Source organism: Oryctolagus cuniculus, chromosome 7 (genome assembly GCF_964237555.1).
Source record: "Oryctolagus cuniculus chromosome 7, mOryCun1.1, whole genome shotgun sequence".
In the NCBI taxonomy this organism is placed as follows: Eukaryota; Metazoa; Chordata; class Mammalia; order Lagomorpha; family Leporidae; genus Oryctolagus; species Oryctolagus cuniculus.
The window spans coordinates 66,692,033-66,714,401 of record NC_091438.1 but is presented as its reverse complement, the minus strand read 5'-3'; the positions used below and the strand labels follow the sequence as shown (position 1 = coordinate 66,714,401).

The window sequence follows — 22,369 nt, the reverse complement described above, 5'->3', positions numbered from 1 at the left end:
TCTGGGCTGGCAGTTTTTCTCTCTTAGTACCTGGGCTGTATCTCACCATTCCCTCCTTCCTAGCCTGTAGGGTCTGATGAGAAGTCTACCATGAGTCTAATTGGAGATCCTCTTAGCATAATCTGACATTTCTCTCTTCGACATTTTAGGATCTTTTCTTTATGTTTCACTGTGGTGAGTTTCATTGCAACGTTTTGTGCAGAGTCCCTTTTGGTCATGTTTATTAGGGGTTTTTTGAGCTTCCTGTACTAGGATATCTTTGTCCTTTTCTATGCCCGGGAAGTTTTCTGCTTGTATCTCACTAAAAAAGCTAATGCTTTCTCTCTCTCCATGCCTTCAGGAACTCCTAGAACTTGAATGTTGGGTTTTTTAGTAGTATCCTATAGATTCCTGACAATATTTTTTAGATTTCTAATTTCCTCTTGTTTTCTTTGGTTTGACTGTATACTTTCCTGTGCTCTGCCTTCTAAGTCCGATATTCTCTCTTCTGCTTCACTGATTCTGTTTTTAAGGCTCTCTAATGTGTTTGTCATTTGATCTATTGAATTCTTCATTTCATTATGATTTCTCTGCACTATCACAGTTTCATGTTCTACAAGTTTCTTCATTTCATTTTGATTCCTACTTAATATTTCATTTTGCAAGAGAGGTTTTCTATCCTCTCCAATAAGGATTTCTGTAATTCAAGAATTTGTTTTTGAGAACTTCTTTATGTTCTTATCAATTTTTTAGATCCATTTCTTGCATTTCTTCCATCTCATCATCTTCATAATCTTGAATTAGGGTGTCTTTTTCATTTGGGGATGTCATAATGTCTTCCTTGTTCTTGTTTCCTCAGGTTCTGCATTTGTTGGTTGGCATTGTGGAGATATTCTTTGGTTTCTTCGCTATATTGGTTTTTCCTCATTATGCTATGACTCTAGGAAAAGTGGACTGTCTGCTTTTGATGGATCCTTAGAGGCTTTTGATGGGTGTGGCCAAAGAGCTCTGTTTGGTTCTTCAGGGTTAAGTGTATGCCAGAGGTGACACACCCAAGTTAGGAGTGGTAAATCTTCTCTCTCTGTCGCTCATTCTCTCTCTCTCTTTTTTTTTTTTTTTTTTTTTTTTTTAGTTCAGAAGGGAAGTGCACAACTGAGCAGAACTGAAGGTAGTCAATGTCTGAAATCTGGCCCCTGTGGGTATAATATTTGTCTGCTCTGCCCCAAGGACCACACAAAGGATCTATGTATTCCTCAGTCTAAGCTCAAATTTCTCTGCAGTCTCCCACAGGGTAGCCAAGGTTACCGAGTTTGTGTACTCTCCTGAGAGTACTCACGTCTCTGTGAGTTCTCTCCCACACCTTCAGGTTTTCTCAGTCTCAGTTCATTAGCTCCACACATTCACTAGGTCCTAACCTCCTGTTATTTCTCCCCACCATTCTCAGGTTTTTCTGTTTGGCTGATGGCGGGTGCCACTTTTACGTATGTTCAAAATGGCGCCTGCTCTTTATCTTGCTCGCCTTTGTAAGGTGAGTGTAGAGAGAGACTTGTGTCTGTGCCGGTCCCTTTTATTTACTTATTTTTTCTCTCCTCTAGTTAGCCTGGTAAATTTTCCCCAGTGGGGCTTCAAGCCTGTTCCCTCTAGGCTCTTCCTGCTGTTTCTCTGCCAACATCTCGGGCTACTGAAGTTTTGCCTCACCTCCCTTTAAGCACTGTTGCGTAGACTCTGCTGCTGGGCTCCTAAGCCATGGGTGCCCTTGCCCTCCATGTAGGTCCACTGTGTCCACCTAGTTCTGGAAGGGTTTCCTCTGCAGTTTTTTCCCCAAATCTTTCCCTGAAACTACAGTATCTCCACTTTTATTAAACTATCTTTTCCCGGACTATCAGTGCACACCCTCACTATTCGCCATCTTGGCTCCCCTCCTAAACTTTCCTCTTAGCACTGCTTTTGCTGTATCCCATAACTTTTGATATAATGTGTTATTATCCTCATTTACTTCCAGAAAGTTTTTGATTTCTCTTTTGATTTCTTCTTGACACAGTGTTCATTCAGAAGCATGTTGTTCAGTCTCCGTGTGTTTGCATATGCTCTAGGGATTCCTGAGTTGCTAATTTCCAACTTCATTCCATTGTGGTCTGAGAAGATGCATAGTACGATTTTGATTCTTTTGAATTTGCTGAGACTTGCTTTATGGCCTAGTATGTGGTCAATCCTAGAGTAGGTTCCATGCACTGTTGAGAATATTGTTTATTGTTCAAGTGTTGGATGAAAAGTTCTCTAGATTTCTGTAGGATCCATTTGGGCTATAGTGTCATTTAAATCTACTGTTTCCTTGTTGATTTTCTGTCTATCCATTGCTGAAATTGGAGTATTGAAGTCCCCCAATACTATTGTATTGGAGTCTAAGCCTCCTTTTAAGTCTAATTGGCGATCCTCTGAGAATAATCTGCGATTTCTCTCTTGCACATTTTAGAATCCTCCCTTTATGCTTCATTGTGGTGACTTTGATTACAATGTATCATGGTGAGGATCTCTTCTGTTCTTTTTAATGGGAGTCTTGTGTACTTCCTGTACTTGGATGTCTCTTTCTTTCTCAAACCCAGGAAGTTTTCTGCTAATATCTCACTAAAAGGCCTTCTAATTCTTTCTCTCTCTCCATGCCTTCAGGAACTCCTAGAATCTGAATGTTGGGTGTTTTAATAGTATCATGTAGATTCCCAAAAATATTTTTTAGATTTCTAAATTCCTCTTCTTTTCTTTGGCTTGACTGTATACTTTCCTGGGCTCTACTCTAAATCTGATATTCTCTCTTCTTCCTCACTGATTCTGTTTTTAAGCATCTCAGCTGTGTTTTTTATTTGTTCTATTGAATTCTTCATTTCATTTTGATTTTTCTTGAATATCTCAATTTTATGTTCTATTAAATTCCTCATTTCATTTGATTACTCCTTAAGATTTCATTTTCAAGAAAGAGATTTTCTGTCCTGTCCTGCATGGATTTCAGTAGTTCATGCATTTGATTTTGGTTACTTCTAAACGTTCTTAACATAAATTTTTTGAGTTCCATTTCTTGCATTTCTTCTATCTTGTCATCTTCATAATCTTGTATTGATTTGTCATGTTCTTTTGGGATCATCATGTTGTCTTCCTTGTTCTTATTTCCTCGGTTGTTGCCTTTGTTGTTTGGCATTTCTAATTGGACTGTCTACTTTCAGTGACTATCTGGAGGCTTGTGGTAGCTGTGGCCAGAGAGCTCTGTTCAATTCTTCATGGTTAAGGGTGTTCGTAGGGTGACACACCCAGGTTTGGCATGGTAGATCTTCTCTCTCTCTTTCTCTTTCTCTCTCTTTTTTTTAATCAGAAGGGAAGTAATTCCATTCAGTTGAGCTGTTCTCTGCAATGGCAATCAGTGCCTGAACGTTAGCCCCAGTAAGTATCATATTCATCTGCTCTGTCCCAAGGACCACACAAAGTATTTGTGCAATCCTCAGTGTAAGCTCAGATTCCCCTGCAGTGTCTCTCACTGGGTAGCCAGGGTTGCCTGAGCTTGTGGCATCTACCACTGAGACTACTAACATATCAGCCACACTGTGAGTTCTCCCACTCACCCTCAGGTTTTTTTTTTTTTTTTTTTTTTCACAGTCCCAGTTCATAAACTTCTCAGATTCACTAGGTCTTAGTCTCTGTAATTACTCCCCACCAGAGTCTGGTTTTTCTGTTTGGCTGATTTCCAGATGCAACCCTGAGCTGGCCCAGCTGTAACATATGTCCAAAATTGCACTTGCTCTATCAGGTCATGTTCTATTGTAAGGTGATTGAAGACAGTGAATGGTATTGGTACCGTCCCTTTTATTTTTTTTTTCTCCTCTAGTTAGGCTGGTGTACTTTCCCCCATGGGGCTTCAAGCCTCATTCCCTCTGGGCTCTTCCTGCCACTTTTTTGCCAGTGTCTTAGGCTACTGCACTTTCGTCTCATCTCTCTTTCCAGTGCTGGCAGCTAGAGTCCCAAGCTGGGGGCGCCCATGCCCTCCATGTATGTCCATCATGTGCCTCTAATTACGGAAGAGTTTCCTCTGCTGTTTTTTCCCCCAATTCTTCCCTGAGACTATACTATTTTCACTTTTATTAATCTGTCTTCTCCTGGACTATCAGTAAGCTCCCTCCTTATTTTTCCATCTTGGCTATTTTTGGGATTTCAGTTATAAAATTTAGGAGGTAGAGAAACAGTTTTAACCTCTCTGAGAGTAAGCTTCAAATTTTCATGAAAATGAAAAATATTGCATGGAATAAATATTTTCTGTCTTTTCCTCTAAAGCTATTAAATCAATGAAGCAATTTTTATTTATTGGGGAAAAGTAATTTCGAAAAGGGACTGATGCATCAGATTTTTTTCGGAGAATATTTCCTCAAAAAGCAACTTTTTTTTTGCTGAGTTTGTATTTTAGACCAAGTATATGGGAAAATTTTGATTGTGCAGACTGTGATGGAAGCTAACTACTGCAGCTGGCATCATCCAGTTCACCAGCTGTCAGATAGAGGGAGAATGAAAGAGTGAGCAGAGTTAGATTTATTAAATTCACGGCAAGGCTGCAGCAGGAGTCAGAATAGCTATAGGCTAGTTGGCTGCTCGTGTGTGCTGCAGGCAAACAGTGTAACAAGCAGGACAGCTGGTTGCAGACAACTGCTGCAGTATGCTGCCAGGCAGCAGCAGGCCAGTAGGACAGCCGAAACTGGACACCTGGGCTGTATGGATGATAAGAGGGGAGACACATAGCTGAGGCAGAGTATGGATGATAAGAGGGGAGACACATAGCTGAGGCAGAGTATGGATGATAAGAGGGGAGACACATATCTGAGGCAGAGTGCTGACTAGGGGATTTCCCAACACTAATGATTTCCTTGTTGCTGAGGATTTTCACTGGGGATCTATTGCCATGTACCCGGATGACTTTCATACAGACTCTGAGGTTTCCCTACAATGGCTTGTTTCTCTGTGGCTCTGGCTCGAGCTAATTGAATAAGGCAAACTAAAAGAATAAGGAAGGTAGAAACCAAATTGTCGCTGCTACGACAATACAGAGATCCAGGCTGCTTATTGCTCAAGGGTCAAAAAATGACAGGTAGGATTGATGCATGGAAATTAGGGTTATTCAAGAGGCTAGCAACTTCCTATTATTTCCTTTGCAATATGTGACAAAAGCATTGTGATGTATGCTTGAAGAATCTAGGAAACATATATTTAAAATTATACTACATCTGCTTATATTTCAGTGTTAAAACAAATCACACGAACACTCCCAAATTCTACAGATCAGGGTGCATACTTCATCTGCACGGGGTACCCCACATTTTTATAAAATGTTTCTGTGTGTAAATATGAGATCTGAAATATGCACTGCTGTAGAAACATAAATAATCTAATCAGGTAGGAACATTAAAAAGTAAGAAACATGAGACTATCCCATACTACAATTACAATCTTCTAAATTTATTCATATTAGCTAAAGACAATTTCTAGGTTAAAAAATACTTCCACACAATATTTTATGTGATTTTCCCAAAAATTTAATTAGTGAAACTCTAAGAATGAATAATGGTTAAAGAACCCACTGAGGATTTAGACTACTTTACTTTAAATTTTAGTGCAATACTTATTGTAATTTTATCATGGAAAAATTTCATTAACTAATTTGTCACTGCCTCAGTTTCTTCATCTTATAAATGAGTATAATAATAATTCTACATTTCAGGATGTATGTGGTCAGAGAAATAATGCTTGGAAAATTCACAGAGTAACACTGAATAGTCATTGTTAGTACTGTAAATGGGTTTTTAATCATAATATCCACATTACTATCATCCTCATTTTGAAATATGAACCTCAATTAAGCCTATTTACTTAAATGTTTTCTCTAAGGTTCATATAATAAATGACAAAGCTTGGAATTAAATTACATTTTTTATTTAGTGACTTTGTTTATATTCTAGTTACATTTTATTTAAACTAATTTGACTCACTTATATGCTATTCAGTTCTCTAAGATTATTTTAACAAAAGTTTTTTTTTACATACTGATACAAATAATTGAAGGAAATAAGATCAGTGGAGAGTAGGAAAGAGATTATTGTAGGAAGAGAAAACAAACTAAAGGGGTACAGTATAGCTGGAAGAGGTTGTAGGACAGCAAATTGAGCGAAGAGAAGAGACAGCAGTTTGCCAAGCAAACAGAAGTGATAGTGCCAAACCTGATGTCATTGTGAGGCTCAGCTTAAACTCTGCAAATCATGTTTAAGGAATTGGAGTACTGCTGTAACAGTGCATATTACAAGGAAGAGGTTATGGGAAATCTGTGAAATACTAAATCCCTCCTTATTTTTACACCGATGAAGAAAGCAAACCCAGAACAGTGAATTGTGTTATTTCATGACTGAAAAATATGAGTTTAGAATATTGTTGACTTAAATCAGTAAATCTGGTAAGCTATTATAATATATTTTTTGTGTATCATAAAGGTCTCCTTTTTCCCTTCTTTCTCTCTCTCTCTCTCTCCCTCTCTCCTTTGTTGAGATAAGTGGTTTCTTTCATATGTTTTGATACAGTTCAGAGTTGCACAATCTATTTTAGGTTTGTTGACAACTCATGTTTCAGTCTAGCAGCACAAAATGTACTGTTAATATTTGAAATACGTCCAGCTGTGGCTCAAAATGTTTCTTTGATTGATTCCAATGATTTGGCAGACAAATTTTATTATGCTTGTCTTTTTTTCTCTAATCTTCATATATGAGAGATCATGAGCTCACATCTATTCGCTTGTTGAATTTTAGTTTTTTGGTTGGGGCTGGCAAATCTCTTGAAAAAAAATGTACACAATGAATATAAAATTTAAAGAGATTGGGAATTTTATCCAGTAAAAAACCATTTACTTGAATGAATCTATAATGAAATCAATATTTGAAGTTTTAGTATATTGAAACCAAGAAAGTGGACAACAATTAAATCAACACACTTGGAGATAAATGGAAATGATAAAATAACATGGAGAGATGTGACATGAAAATTAATTCTATAAGATTTTTGATTATGTTACTATTACTTATTTGCTCTAAGAAAATTTATATAAAAGACACCTAAACTAAGAGCTATGAATGATGAGTAACTTGCCTCTTCTTGATCCATATTAATTTACTTATATGTTAAAATTATTTTTATCTGACACAGATGTAAGACTACATTTAAAATAAGAAAAAACTTTGTAAATAACAGTTATGCGTGCGTGTGTGTGTGTGTATGCATACATGTGTATGCAAAGAAAGACACAGAAACACAAGTTTTATGGAGCTTTTATTTTTTGGTTAACATTTTGATAGTGTTCTTTCATTTTTCTAAATCTGTCTTATGTGATTTCAGAAATAATTAAATTATTTTTATATAATAATTTTATATAATATAATATTTATATAATATATAACATAACAACTTTATATAATAATTAAATCATTATTATATAATTAAATTTATGTTACTCAATGTATTAAGATAAAAACTGGATTTGAGTACAGAATTTTCCTTATATGTCATTCATATTGTGAACATTAAATTAAATTCCAGATACCTTTCATATTATGTTGATTGCTGAGACATTTTTTGAGAACACCATATTTTGTACTTTTGAGTTAAAATTTTTATTTTTAACAATCAATATAGTGTACTGACACTTCAAAATATATATTTATATATATATACAGCTTCAGCAATATTGCTTTTTTTATGATATTACCAAATGTCCTATTTTATATTCTTACGGAATTCCCAAGATATCTCATTTGAAACAGTAGGAAACCTGTAGGCAATACACAGGTCATAGAACATTGATATTAATATTAATAACTATAACAGCTTCTCTGTGGAGAACTCTGTAAGGGTAACTGTTGCAAAAAACAAATGCAATAATTTAAATTGAACACTTTTATCTTATTTTTGATAGCAAAAACATCAAAGCTTTATTTGCAGACTTTTAAAGCAATAAATGTATATTTGTTGTTTTAATATCTTTGCTATGATATTTATAGCATTTCATAATACTTTTTAGGTGAAACTTAAGGCTGAAAGAGAAAATATATGATGATATGTGAAACCTGGTAGAAAGTTATTTGTTTGTACATCACTTATCTTGTGATGCTAATTAAGCCTAAAATGAATCTGAAAATAATAATCAAGTCTGCTACTTTCTTCTTATTTTGAAAGTATCCTGAATGCACCTGTGAAAAACATGCTCTGCTATTAAAAGGAACAGTCCAAAGTTTAATTGGCAAGTTGAGAAGTATATTTCAAAACCAACTTGAGTATACCAGAAATTCTAAATAAGGAAAAAAAGAGTAAAGGAGAGAGGCAGAGAGGGAGGAAGGAGTAAAAGGAGGAAGGAGGTGGGGGAGAGCAGGCAAATGTAGAGAAGGAAGGGTAGTGCCAGGAGGGAAGCAGAGCAGAATGGAGAGAGGGAAATATCAAAAAGAAGAAAGGGAAAAATGTGGAAAATTACAGGTGGAAAATATGGCTGATTTCTTCTTATCTCTACCTGTTCTAAGTGATATGAACATAATTCGGAGAAGTAGAAAGTGTTATTAGAAGTTGGGAAGAAAGGAATGGAAAGAAATCAAAAGTGAGAATGGCCAAGTACATTAATTTGTTTAATCCTGATAACTTTATGAGACACCTACAAGGTATCTAAAAGTTCATGGAAAAATAAAATTAAAAGATAAGGTTTCTTTGGTGCAAAAAACTGTGAAATCCATAAACACTTTTTATAACACACATTTACAGAACTTTTGTAAATTCTTCATGTTATTTTTTCTAGATCATAGCTAAGGCAGTTAGTTTTCAAATAGATAAAGCAGGTACTGGACAGATAGAAGGCTCAGTATTTATATTGCAGTTTTTCTGACTCCTAAGTTCATTTTTCCCAACCTTTACATTTCAGTCTTTGGAACCCTGAGGGAAGTGTGAAGTTCAAACAATGTTTCCCTTCCTTTCCATTTCCCTTCCCTCCCTTCCTTTCTCTTCCCCTTCCCTCCTGTCCCCTCTCCTCTTTTTTTTTTCTCTCTGGGCTTTTACACATCCATCTTTGAAACACTGTCAGTTTTCTCTCCTACTTCGATTCTAGAACTCACAAATATCCCGTTATTTTCCTTCACTTCTTGTAAAATTTCCTTTCCATTTTTGATTTAAAGCCTTTCTCTGGAAATGAAACATTCCTCCCTATTTAAAAGGCACATCTTTGTCCTCTTGTTCCTGTTCACTCCACCTCATCATTTAAGAAACTGATAACTTTTCCCAAAGTTGAAGCTTTGAAGTCTCTCTTGTCAGAAGTCAAGGACTCAACTCTCCAGGCCTCATAATTGCCTGTGTGCACTGGATTGTACATACTACTTGCTTAGTAGTGCTGCTTGTACATACTACTTGCTTTGATCAACGTCTGTGCTAAATCAGTTGTTATACCTTGTGTGCCTTTTCCCAGACTATGATTGCTTTGTGGAAAATTAACAAAGCTGTCTACTCATTTTCTCATACTTGTTGTTTTGTTAATTATTACTTTTATACTTCCTTTTACTTGTAAAGTGGTACCTTAAACTAAGTATGCCTCACATATTTGTTACTTAGTTTGCCGAAAGCAAAATAACCCTTAATTTGCAGTATCAGTGACAAAAACATTTTTTCACACACTCAAACTTCCAATCAGAGTCTACTTTGGATCTTTCTTCTATTTCCTGATTAATGAGCATTTCCTAGAGAGACAATGCCCACCAACTCAACAGTGTTTCTTGTATCTGTATTATTGAATTATTGGGGAATAATGATAAAAGCTCATGTCTCACAGATCTGCAGGTTTACCAGGTGAATTTTCTGCTGGTTTAACCATGGGTAGCTGTTACTTGATCCACCTGTAGCTGGTTGGTTAACTCAGAGGGTTGGAAGGTCTATGCACCTGACCCTCTTATGAGGACTGTTAACCCAGTTTCAGTACATCTGACATAAAATATCCTGTAGAATAGCCATAAGAGAAATCTAACATAATTCACATATGTAATGTAACAATTTATGAGACATTAAAAGAAGCAAAAAGGAAAGTAAATTCAAGTTTATAATTAAATTTTTTTTAGTCTTCCAGATCTTAGTTCCTTCATGTTTACAAAGTACTTGCAATGATTGAAGTTAAATGCATTACAGAATTTCTGCCATAGTCTTCACTTATTTCCAAAAAATCCATTAAAATGTAACCCATGTTACGCCATATTCTTGAACAATACCTGAAACCTACAATTTGTATGTTATAGCTGTTTATTTGGCACCTAAGGGATTACAACAATCATTTCCTAGCTTTAGTTATAAAATGGGAAATCTACTTTTGAGAAGTTAACATCAAATGGTGGGCATATAAACATTCAATTATATAGAAAAATTTGTAATTCAAATCAAATCAGCTTACTAATGTCATATGTGCTTGAAGTTATTATATAGTAGAAGAGTTATTGACTTTGCTGAGCATGTATAGGCAATCTTCAAAACAATGTTGTTCATGCTGAATGTGGGAGGAACGGTATCTGACAGGTTCTCAAAGATGGTGGAGGAAATTACAGGATGAAGGGAAGCAATTGGTAAGTCATGGAGGTATGAAATTGTGCATAAAACATAATGAACTGATGAACTTCTAGCTCTGCAATGGATTGTTCTCATATGGTTGGTTGGGGAAAGAGCAAAGAAGAGCATTAAGATTGATGGAGAGTGGCTGGCATTGTCGAACAGTGGGTTAAGCTGCCACTTGGAACACCACATCCCATGTCATAGAGTCAGTTCTGGCTGTTATGCTTTCAATCCAACTTCCTCTAATGTACCAGGAAAGCAGCAAAAGATGGTCTTAGGGCTCGGGCCCCTGCTACTCACATGGGAAACCAGGATAGAGTTCTAGGCTCTGGCTTCATTTTGGAACAGCCCTAGTCATTGCGGCCTTTTTTGAGTAAACCAGCAGGTGAAAGATCTTTCTCTCTGGCTCTCCCTCTCTCCTTCAAACACTTTGTCTTTCAAAATGAATAAAAGTTATCTTTAAAAAAGATTGATAGAGGAATAATTAAGGTCCATAGCACCCTGAAACCCTTCCCAAAGCTGGTACTTACTTGGTTTTCCTTATGGTAAGAAATAACTTGACAACCCAATGATCTTATCTTTAATGTTTTTCTTTTCCTCATTCCCCAGTGCTAATTTAGACATAGTCTATTGCCTGTCTGCCTCTGAAATACATCCTGTCTATGTCCTAGTCCAAGCCACTCTTCTTTTCTTGGACAGTGGTAAAACTCAAAATTCAAATATTTGATCTTTCTTTCTCCACTGTTGCTCTCCTACACTCTGATTTCTTTTCAGAAGAAACATTGGTTGATTCTTAAAGTGCAGTGGAGTTGTTCAGCTTCCATTTTAGAGACTCCATGGCTCTAGATTTCTTCATGGTCTACAGAGTCACATCTGGTCTATCCTACCTCTCTTGCCTCATATCACTCCATTTTACTTCTGTTGTGTCAAAGTTCAGCTATGTTATCTTTTTTTAAATGTTCACTGAATATTCTCATCTTTTTCTTACCTTAAGGCTTATGCTTGCTCTTTCTCTTTAGAAAAAAATATTTTATTTATAAAATTGGAGAGTTAGAGAGAAAGTGAGTGAATCTGCCATCTGCCGGTTCACTCTCTAAATGGTCTCAATATTCTGGGCTGGGCCAGGCTAAAACCAGAAGCATGGAACTCCATCTGGGAGACCCAAATATGTGGCAATGGCCAAAGTTTTTGAGTCTTTTTCTGCTGCTGGATTGGAAATGAAGTAGCTGGGACTAAACCAGCTCTCACATGGGATGCATGCGTCTCAGGAGGCAGCTTTACCCACTGCGCCACTGCACCCAGACACTTGCCCCTCTTGTTCTTTCTTCTGCCATCTTGCTCTTTTTGTGACCTTGAAATGACTGACTCCATCAAATGATTCAAGTCACAGCTGACAGTATCTCCTTCAGCGATGCCTTACTTTTGATCCAATGTAAAATATCTTGATGGTGCAAGCACTGTCCATTTTATTTACTGTTTTTCATACTAATCCTTTTTACTACCTGACATTATTTTATTTCCCCTTTTATTACTATTGTATTTATTATTTACTCATGTATTTATTCTCATTCACTAGATTGTAAGCTCCTGAAAACGGAAACTGTCTGCCCATCATTGTATCCTTATGCCATCCCCAGCCCTTGGCGAAAAGCAGACACTTGAGCATTGCTTGTTGAATGAATGGATAAAATTTTTCTCAGCTGGACTATTATCATGTTTCCTAGGATTTCAATTACTATAAGAATGAAGATGGATGTGAATACAATTATTTAGTATTGTATCAGGTACAAGAAATATTTGACAATAGGAAGAAAACAACCAATTCCACCACAAACCCTACTACTGTAGCCCCAGTAATAAAGACATGATTTGATGCAAGAGAACCAAGTTCTTGTTCTCTTTCTTATAAACATTTAAATTCCAAGTAGTTTCCTAAATCCTAATGCAGACATTTTAGTAGCTAAAAATTTAGGTTGGGGTGGAAATAAGAATTAGATAGGATATTCTATTCTTTTATGTTTATTAATTATATTGTTTTAATAATTATGTTATAAATGACTATGTTTTGAAGTTTAAAAAAATCTAATGTAAAAGCAATATTTTGAATATGTTTCTGTTGGCTTAGTTATTTTCCTTCTGTTATTGAAGGTAAATGGATGATCTAATCCTAATTAAATAAAACATGAATAATTACTTTTTAGATATACATAATGCCAGGTGTTTGAAAAAGCCAATATTCCCTGTGTAAGAAAAATCAGTAGATCTTTGAAGCCATTTAGATTATTTTCCTGGGAGATCTTATGAATGTTCTTCAGCTGTTGCATGGACATTATCATTGATAATCTTTTTCAGAGAATGAATACGCCACTTGTACTCCAAGTATTTATTCATATTAATATTTACTTTGCATCATGTGCTTTTACAGGAATATAAATAGCTCCTAGAAAGAACATCTATCACCTGAGAGCAAAATGAAGATCTTTCTGTTGCTTTCTGCCCTTGGGTTCTGCTGGGCACAGTATAGCCCACATACCCAACAGGGACGCACATCTATTGTCCACCTGTTTGAATGGCGCTGGGTTGATATTGCCAAGGAATGTGAGCGATACTTGGCTCCCAATGGATATGGAGGAGTTCAGGTGAGTTTTGTTCATGGGACCAATTGCATAGTTTGCTATGCTTATAATGAATTGTATTCTGATCAACATCTCTAAAGTGGGTATTGTGGAGTTTTATGTGAATGTATTCTCAATAAAACAGTTTTGTGTAGGAGAAAAAATTTGGTACTTTTGGTGACTTTTTTTTTTGGTTTCTGATAGAATCTTTCCCCAGCAGGATATCTTTAATGTGCTAATAATAGTTTTGTTGTTTCTTTAGAAATGCAGCTACATAAAAGTTGAGAAATACTTGTTGACCAGTTTCTGGAACATTCAATAGTATACCTTAAAGTATAATTTGATACTTATTGATACATTTTATATTTTAGGTCTCTCCACCCAATGAAAACATTGTAGTTACCAATCCTTTTAGACCTTGGTGGGAAAGATACCAACCAATTAGTTATAAATTATGCACCAGATCTGGAAATGAAGCTGAATTTAGAGACATGGTGTCGAGATGCAACAATGTCGGTGTAAGTAAAGTTTCCTTTAAAAATTTGGAGGAAAGTAATTTTTCTGTGTCATCTCTTGCTGTTTTGAGCAGAAAGATTTCCATATTTTAAACTGTTAAATTTCACTCCATACCTTAGCTGTAACTCAAAATTTGCATTGTGCTATGTTCAAATTGCATAAATCTTTTTGTAGCCACAATTTATCTACCAAAGTAGAAATTTGTTAAAGTAGAATTCATTTATTTTTATTAAAAGATTTTATACATTTATTAGAGAGGAAGAGTTACAGACAGTGAGAGGTAAAGACAGAGAGAAAGTTCTTTCTTCCATTGATTCACTCCCCAAATGGCCACAATGGCCAGAACTGTGCTGATCTGAGGCCTGGAGCCAGGAGCTTCTATCAGATCTCCCACACGGGTGCAGGGGCCCAAGGACTTGGTCCATCCTCTACTGCTCTCCTAGGCCACAGCAGAGAGCTGGATTCAAAGAGTAGCAACCAGGACTAGAACCGGTGTTCGTGTGGGATGCCTCGTTACAAGCAAGGGTGTTAACCTGCTGAGCCACAGTACCGGCCCCAGCATAAACAATTTCTTTCTTTCTTTCTTTCTTTCTTTCTTTCTTTCTTTCTTTCTTTCTTTCTTTCTTTCTTTGACAGGCAGAGTGGACAGTGAGAGAGAGAGACAGAGAGAAAGGTCTTCCTTTGCCGTTGGTTCACCCTCAAGTGGCTGCCACGGCCGGCACGCTGTGGCCAGAGCACCGCGTTGATCCGACAGCAGGAGCCAGGTGCTTCTCCTGGTCTCCCATGGGGTGCAGGGCCCAAGCACTTGGGCCATCCTCCATTTCACTCCCTGGCCACAGCAGAGAGCTGACCTGGAAGAGGGGCAACCGGGACAGAATCCGGCGCCCTGACCCGGACTAGAAACCGGTGTGCCGGCACCGCAAGGCAGAGGATTAGCCTAGTGAGCCATGGCGCCGGCCCCAGCATAATCAATTTCTAAAAACATTTGTCTTTCTAGCAAATGGATTCCCTTTACAATCACTTTTAAATGACTATGTCTCCATCTGAAATTCCTAGGTTTTTTTCAACATTGGTTTTTCATACAAAATAGTTATCTTCCCTCTTTAATGAGGAATGTAATGAGAGACTAATATCTACTATCTTGTTTTCAGGTACTCAGTAAAGGGTAGAGGCTAACTTCTTCTTTTCTAATAATCTCACCTGTCACAATTGAAACCTATTTCTCAAAAATTGCAATTTTTATGTCTTCTTTATTATGACAGTTTCTTATCTATCAAGTTATCATTCATGTAAATACACAGTTGATCAAATGTTGATAAGGGTTGTTGATCCTCAGTTCACATTAGTTTTGTTTCATATTTTACCTTTGTTTTTGTAGAAAATTTATAAAATATCAGAAATAATTTTGAGTTTTATTTGTATGCTGTATTTCATATTCAGTAATGGTTTCGATTAGTGCCTCTCTGTAAGTCAAACTGGAGTGGAAACCTTGTTTTTCAGGTCCGTATTTATGTGGATGCTGTAATTAATCATATGTGTGGAGAAGGTGGAGGTGCAGGAACACACAGTACCTGTGGGAGTTACTTCAATGCTCAAAACAGGGATTTTCCAGCTGTCCCATACTCTGGTTGGGATTTTAATGATGGTAAATGTAAAAGTGGAAGTGGAGGCATTGAGAGCTATCAAGACATTTATCAGGTAATTTCTCAAAAATTAGTAATATGAGTAAAGTATTATCTGTATCTTAAATTAGACACATGTAGTTCATTGAACTCCATTTCAATTATGAGTGTAGATTCTTTGGGAGAACATGTTACCAAGTTTGACTGTTTGAAAATACACACTCAAATCAATATTTGAAAAGTTACCCCAATTAAAAATCTCATCTGCTACATTTCATAAATTCCCCATTTTTATACTAGGAAATTTTTAAAAGATATGTCTGTAGTGTCCAATGCAAAGAAGGCACTATAGATGTATCTGTTGGTGAACCTGTTCATCAAAAACCAAATAGATTCTCAAGTTAAAGGTGATGTTTTATGAATCACAAAATTTCAACCTCAACAGGTCAGAGATTGTCGTCTGACTGGTCTTCTTGATCTTGCATTGGAAAAAGATTATGTGCGTTCCACTCTTGCTGCGTACTTGAACCGTCTCATTGACATTGGTGTAGCAGGGTTCAGACTGGATGCATGTAAGCATATGTGGCCTGGAGACATAAAGGCAGTTTTGGACAAGCTGAACAATCTAAACACAAAGTGGTTCCCTTCAGGAAGTAAACCTTTCATTTACCAAGAGGTATGTATACTTCACGTATACACGTGAAGATAAAATAGTCTAATTAGAAACTAAATAACAGATTTAATTAAATACACAATGTATGGCAGTTGATGATGGGGTCTTTTATATACAGCAGTGTTCTTTAAACTCTTTATCTCGGAGACAGCAATTCTTTCTCACAGTCATTGTATTGGAAGTGCAAACAATTTAAAGAGGCCTCCAAGCCCCCAGGAAACATTATGGAAGGCAGAGAATCAAATAGGTCTTGTCTGAAGCCAGTCTATCTGGGTTGGAATCTTGACTATGCAACTAATAACCTTATGTTTTTTAGGCAACTTTACTAATCTTCCTGAGAACAATTCTTTTCCATAAAGAACTGGGTTAATGATAAAGTTTTTATCTTGGTTGTTTTTGGGGAATTACCAATGAGTTGATATTCATCAAACCCTGAGGATTGTTGTCAGTCAAATAATAAATGCTGTGTTAGTTTGAACTCTTATTATCATTTATGTGGGAGACTAAATTAGGTCGGTATTCTCTCAGGACAACAGATCACCTTGTTATCATTTTTCTTTCAATATTGTAACATACGTGTTATCCAAAAAGTCAGAATCACCCTATGAGCATAACCGTTTTAGACAATTAAAATTACATATTCTTAACCATTTCTCTATCAATGTTAATGTGTTCTCTAAAATGCTTCAATTTCTCATGTAAATAATATTTTCCCCTATATTTCTACTAGGTGATTGATCTGGGTGGTGAGCCAATTAAAAGTAGTGAGTACTTCGGAAATGGCCGTGTGACAGAATTCAAGTATGGTGCAAAACTAGGCACGGTTATTCGCCGGTGGAATGGAGAGAAGATGTCTTACCTAAAGTAAATGACGTATTATTTGTCACTTGAGTCATGTCTCACACCTACTGGTGTTACTGCCTAATGAAAATTATCTTCTTAGAAGCTCCCTATTTTGGACAAATGTCAAAGAGTCAATTATTTTAAGGGTTAGTGTTCCCCAAGCTGCAAGTAATCATCTTTTTTTAAAATTTAGAATGCATATCACAAAGAAGTTTGTCTAGAAACACAATATATTACCTGCATTTTTTTTACATACATGTGATACGAGTATACTAGTGTAATGTTTTCACTTGATCTTAGCCAAAAGGCCGAGAAGTGATAGTGTAATGTTTTCATACATGATAAAATAAAACTGGATTATTAAAATGAACATAACATTTTTAAAGTACTTAAAATGTGGCCACACTATGAATTGAAATGTACCATATCAATTTTTTTGATATACAAAAATGTTTATATATGGAAAATTAGAATTGAAGTCTCATTCTACCCCATTTTGGTAATCTGTATAATGTGATAGGAATGTTGACCTTTCTGAAGCCTATCCAAATTGCAATATACTGAAGCCTCTATAAGAACTATTTAATAACAAAACACATGGTCTCTGTGACAAGAATGGAATATAGGTAATTCACATATGTATCAAAATAGGAAATATTTTAAACCTGCATGTGTATTAGAAAAACTCACAGAATATGCATTTATTTAGAGAAAATTTATTTGACAGTGTTATATAGATACTCAATTGGATTACTCTAAAGCTATTGTAAAGGAGTACTTATATTTACATGTCTTATTACTTTAAAATTAGGAACTGGGGAGAAGGCTGGGGTTTCATGCCTTCTGACAGAGCACTTGTCTTTGTGGATAACCACGACAATCAGCGAGGACATGGCGCTGGAGGAGCATCTATTCTTACCTTCTGGGATGCTAGGTAGGAAACAGAATACGTTTTTAATTTTTAAACCCACTTGTTAACATGGTATCCCATGATAATGTCATTTTGTAACTTTCAGACTGTATAAAATGGCAGTTGGATTTATGCTTGCTCATCCCTATGGAGTCACACGAGTAATGTCAAGCTACCGGTGGTCAAGAAATTTTGTGAATGGACAAGTAAGCTTTAAGTTGTTCAAGATACCTTTTTTCTCTAGAAAAAAGGAAGACTTGTTTTGATTTTACATGAACCTATTGCATTGAAATTTACTCTTTAAATATTTATTAAATATAAACATAATGTAGTACATGGATCTTTGTAATATAGTGGATATTAAAGAAGTAAGTCATGTTTTCCATTTTCGAAAGTGTAGAAACTGTTACAGAAATATGACAAATATTCATTCCCCAGTAAGAAAAAAACATTTAAAAATAAGATAAACATCAGGAAATAAAATATGTGCTTCTCTAACTAAAGGGTTGATATTCTAAATAAAGACAATAGGAGACGTAAGAATCAGGACGGATTGGGTTTGGTATAATAGAAAATAAAAAAGAAAATACACTTTGTTAAAACTGTGAATTATTTGCTATTTGTGTTTCTAATTAAGGATACTAACGATTGGATTGGGCCACCAAACAATAATGGTGTAACTAAGGAAGTGACTATTAATGCAGACACTACTTGTGGCAATGACTGGGTCTGTGAGCATCGGTGGCGCCAAATAAGGTGGGACTATTTATGTTGAGATTTTCTCTAATAGTAAAATGTAAGCTGTAGCAGTGTAAGGATACAACCATTTTAAATGATGCTGTGCTTGCTTTTAGGAACATGGTCATTTTCCGTAATGTAGTCGATGGCCAGCCTTTCAGTAACTGGTGGGATAATGGTAGCAATCAAGTGGCTTTTGGAAGAGGAAACAAAGGATTCATTGTCTTTAACAATGATGACTGGTAAGTAGATGTCAATTTAAGAGTGCAGCTTAAACTTGTGTATTGTTGGTTTATCTGTTTCGTGCTTATTAACTTGTTTTATCTGAAAATTCTTTTAATGTGGTATTTAAGGAAACATAAAGTAGGAAGAAAACAATATCCTGATGGCTCTTACTCCTTTGTTCTCCTCTTTTTATAATGTTTTTTCTTTCAAGAATTATTTTCTGCATCCTTGCAAAATCATGTGCTTATACAATATAAAAATCCAATAAATGCTCACACACACACATAATCTACAAATTCTTAATATAGTTAATGTAGGAGTTTTGCAATCCCATGTAGTCCTGATTATTTTTATCACAGAAAAATTATTCTTTAGTACGGGAATATGATCTTTTTCCCTGGCAGTTTTTCTCCACGCCTCCTCAATATGATTGGTACCCCTTCTTTACTTTTCTATGACAAATTTATATTTTATAGCAAATATGTAAGAAGTATGCAAGCAAATATGTAAGAAGTACCTTATGACTAATGATTTGCTTCTAGAGGTTTTTTTTTTTTTAAACTTTTATTTAATGAATATAAATTTCCAAAGTACAGCTTATGGATTACAATGGCTTTCTTCCCCCCCCATAACGTCCCTCCCACCCTCAACCCTCCCCTTTTCTGCTCTCTTTCCCCTTCCATTCACATCAAGATTCATTTTCGTTTCTCTTTATATACACAAGATCAGTTTAGCATACATTGAGTAAAAATTTCAACAGTTTGCTCCCACACAGAAACATAAAGTGAAAAATACTGTTTGAGTACTAGTTATAGCATTAAATCTCAATGTACAGCACAGTAAGGACAGAGGTTCTACATGAGGAGTAAGTTCACAGTGACTCCTGTTGTTGATTTAACACATTGACACTCTTGCTTATGGCATCAGTAATCACCCTAGGCTCTTGTCATGAGCTGCCAAGGCTATGGAAGCCCCCTGAGTTCACTGACTCTGATCATATTTAGACAAGGCCATGGTCAAAGTGGAAGTTCTCTCCTCCCTTCAGAGAAAGGTACCTCCTTCTTTGATGACCTGTTCTTTCCACTGGGATCTCACTCGCGGAGATCTTTCATTTAGGTTTTTTTTTTTTTTTTCCCCCAGAATGTCTTGGCTTTCCATGCCTGAAATAGTCTCATGGGCTTTTCAGCCAGATCCGCATGCCTTAAGGGCTGATTCTGAGACCAGAGTGCTGTTTAGGACATCTGCCATTCTATGGGTCTGCTGTGTATCTCACTTCCCATGTTGGATCGTTCTCTCCCTTTTTGATTCTATCAGCTAGTATTTTCAGACACTAGTCTTGTTTATGTGATCCCTTTGGTTCTTAGTCCTATCATTATGATCAATTGTGAACAGAAATTGATCACTGGGACTTGTGAGATGGCATTGGTACATGCCACCTTGATGGGATTGAATTGGAATCCCCTTGTATGTTTCTACCTCTACTGTTTGAGGTAAGTCAGCTTGAGCATGTTCCAAATTGCTCATCTCTTCCCTCTCTTATTCCCACTCTTATATTTAACAGTGATCACTTTTCAGTTAAGTTTCAGCACTTAAGAAGAATTGTGTATTGATTACAGTATTCAACCAAAAGTATTAAGTAGAACAAACAAAAAATACTAAGAGGGATAACATATTAAGTTGCTCATCAACAGTCAGGGTGAGGGCTGATCAAGTCACCGTTTCTCATAGTGTTCATTTCACTTTAACAGGTTTCCTTTTTGGTGCTCAGTTAGCTGTCACCTATCAAGGAGAACAAGTGGTATTTGTCCCTTTGGGATTGGCTTATTTCACTCAGCATAATGTTTTCCAAATTCTAACAGGGATCACTTTTCAGTTAAAATTTAAACACCTAAGAATAATTGTGTGTTAATTACAGAGTTCAACCAATGGTACTAGAACAAAAAAAAATACTAAAATGGATAAAGTATTACAGTTCTGAAACTTCTCATTGTTGGCCTTGTATTAGTGATTCTTGAATCCTCTGCCTCTAAAACAGTGATGACCTGACATATAGAATCCCAGCTCGAAATACTTCTTTGTCAGCAGTTGAAATGTCTCAGCCAAGCCAACTTCTACCCATGTTGAACTCACTCTAGCCTAAATTATATTTACTGGCTAAGAAATAAATAACTATATAAATAAGACAAACCTTTCTCCTTTCAACACAGGAGCCCCTAGCTAATTCTTTAATATTGGTTATTTATGTAGTGTAAAACCAAATTATTCAGGAAAGCTTTATATTCCAAACTAGGTCTTTCACAGAAATGTTAGATTATTTTAACCTCCACACAAATTATTTTTAGCATCTTGAAAAACAAAGAACCTTTTGAAGATAGAATCCCATTTAATTCTTAAAAATGGCAGTAATTTTTTTTTTTGAAAGGCAGAGTGGACAGTGAGAGAGAGAGAGACAGAGAGAAAGGTCTTCCTTTGCTGTTGGTTCACCCTCCAATGGCCACCGCGGCTGGCACGCTGTGGCCAGAGCACCGCGTTGATCCGACAGCAGGAGCCAGGTACTTCTCCTGGTCTCCCATGGGGTGCAGGGCCCAAGCACTTGGGCCATCCTCCATTGCACTCCCTGGCCACAGCAAAGAGCTGACCTGGAAGAGGGGCAACTGGGACAGATTCTGGCTCCCCGAGTGGGACTAGAACCCGGTGTGCTGGCGCCACAAGGCAGAGGATTAGCCTAGTGTGCCGCGATGCCAGCCTGGCAGTATTTTCTTAAATTCTGTTGAAGAAAAATTTAATATATTTATATTTACCAGTTAGTATTTATATAAAGGTGGCAATTTCTGCAAATCTTTACTTATATTCTTCAGCCTTCGTCTTTCAGTGACATTCTCTTCTGAGTACATAATTCCTGGTTCTTCTGCTAGAAGTCCTTTGGTCCTGAGAGCGCTTTTCACATATAGTGGAATTGTGGTTTTTTTGGATATTTTTCTTATTGAAACTTTGACTACTTAGAGTTATTTGGCACAAAGTTAATTATTTGCTTGGGAGATGGTCTGCATTTTTGCATTTAATTACAGTGAACTGAAAGTAAATGTTCAATTTTATGTTACAGGTCATTATCTTCAACTTTGCAAACTGGTCTTCCTGGTGGCACGTATTGTGATGTCATTTCTGGAGATAAAAGTGGTAACAGTTGCACAGGAATTAAAGTCTCTGTTTCCAGTGATGGCAAAGCTTACTTTTCTATTAGCAACTCTGCTGAAGATCCATTCATTGCAATTCATGTTGGTGCAAAATTATAAAATTCAAATAAAGTGAATTCAGCAAAGCAATGACTGTGTTCCATTTCCTCATTAATCTTTAGTAGAATCTGTAATAACTAGGGGGTAGCATGGGGCAATGGGTTAATTTGCCATTTGTGATGCTGGCGTTCCATACAGGAGTGCCTTGCAGGTCTCGGCTGCTCTGTTTATTATCTGGTTTCCTGTAATGTGCCTAGAAAAGCAGTGGAAGGTGGCCTATATCCTTTGTTGACTGCCATCCAATGGTGGACACTTCTTGTTTTGGCTTGTCTCAGAACTAGCTGTTGTGGACATTTGGTCAGTGACAGCGGAAGGAAGCG

General features: G+C 36.4%; 1 protein-coding gene across 3 annotated transcripts; it reads left to right on the top strand.

The window, feature by feature from the left end:
• Positions 1–6,176: 6,176 nt before the first annotated feature.
• LOC100343481 (pancreatic alpha-amylase) lies at positions 6,177–22,079 on the top strand. 3 transcript variants are annotated; one of them, XM_008264800.4, is made up of 12 exons: positions 6,206–6,454; positions 12,191–12,398; positions 13,040–13,253; positions 13,601–13,747; positions 15,246–15,443; positions 15,813–16,043; positions 16,771–16,904; positions 17,695–17,817; positions 17,900–17,999; positions 18,431–18,549; positions 18,648–18,773; positions 21,860–22,079. In XM_008264800.4, the coding sequence occupies exons 3-12, from the start codon at positions 13,086–13,088 to the stop codon at positions 22,047–22,049; spliced, it is 1,536 nt and encodes a 511-aa protein (XP_008263022.1). In that variant the 5' UTR covers positions 6,206–6,454; positions 12,191–12,398; positions 13,040–13,085; the 3' UTR covers positions 22,050–22,079. The 3 variants fall into 3 exon arrangements, with proteins under 3 accessions (XP_002715870.1, XP_008263022.1, XP_008263023.1); XM_008264801.4 differs by having other exon boundaries at positions 6,237–6,454; positions 12,339–12,398; XM_002715824.5 differs by lacking the exon at positions 12,191–12,398 and having other exon boundaries at positions 6,177–6,454.
• Positions 22,080–22,369: the final 290 nt, after the last annotated feature.

Coding starts and splice junctions, on each gene's coding strand:
- LOC100343481 (XM_002715824.5), top strand. CDS start 13,086: ATGAAGATCTTTCTGTTGCTTTCTGCCCTTGGGTTCTGCTGGGCACAG. Junction 13,254..13,600: donor ATGGATATGGAGGAGTTCAG/GTGAGTTTTGTT, acceptor TTTATATTTTAG/GTCTCTCCACCCAATGAAAA. Junction 15,444..15,812: donor GCTATCAAGACATTTATCAG/GTAATTTCTCAA, acceptor CAACCTCAACAG/GTCAGAGATTGTCGTCTGAC.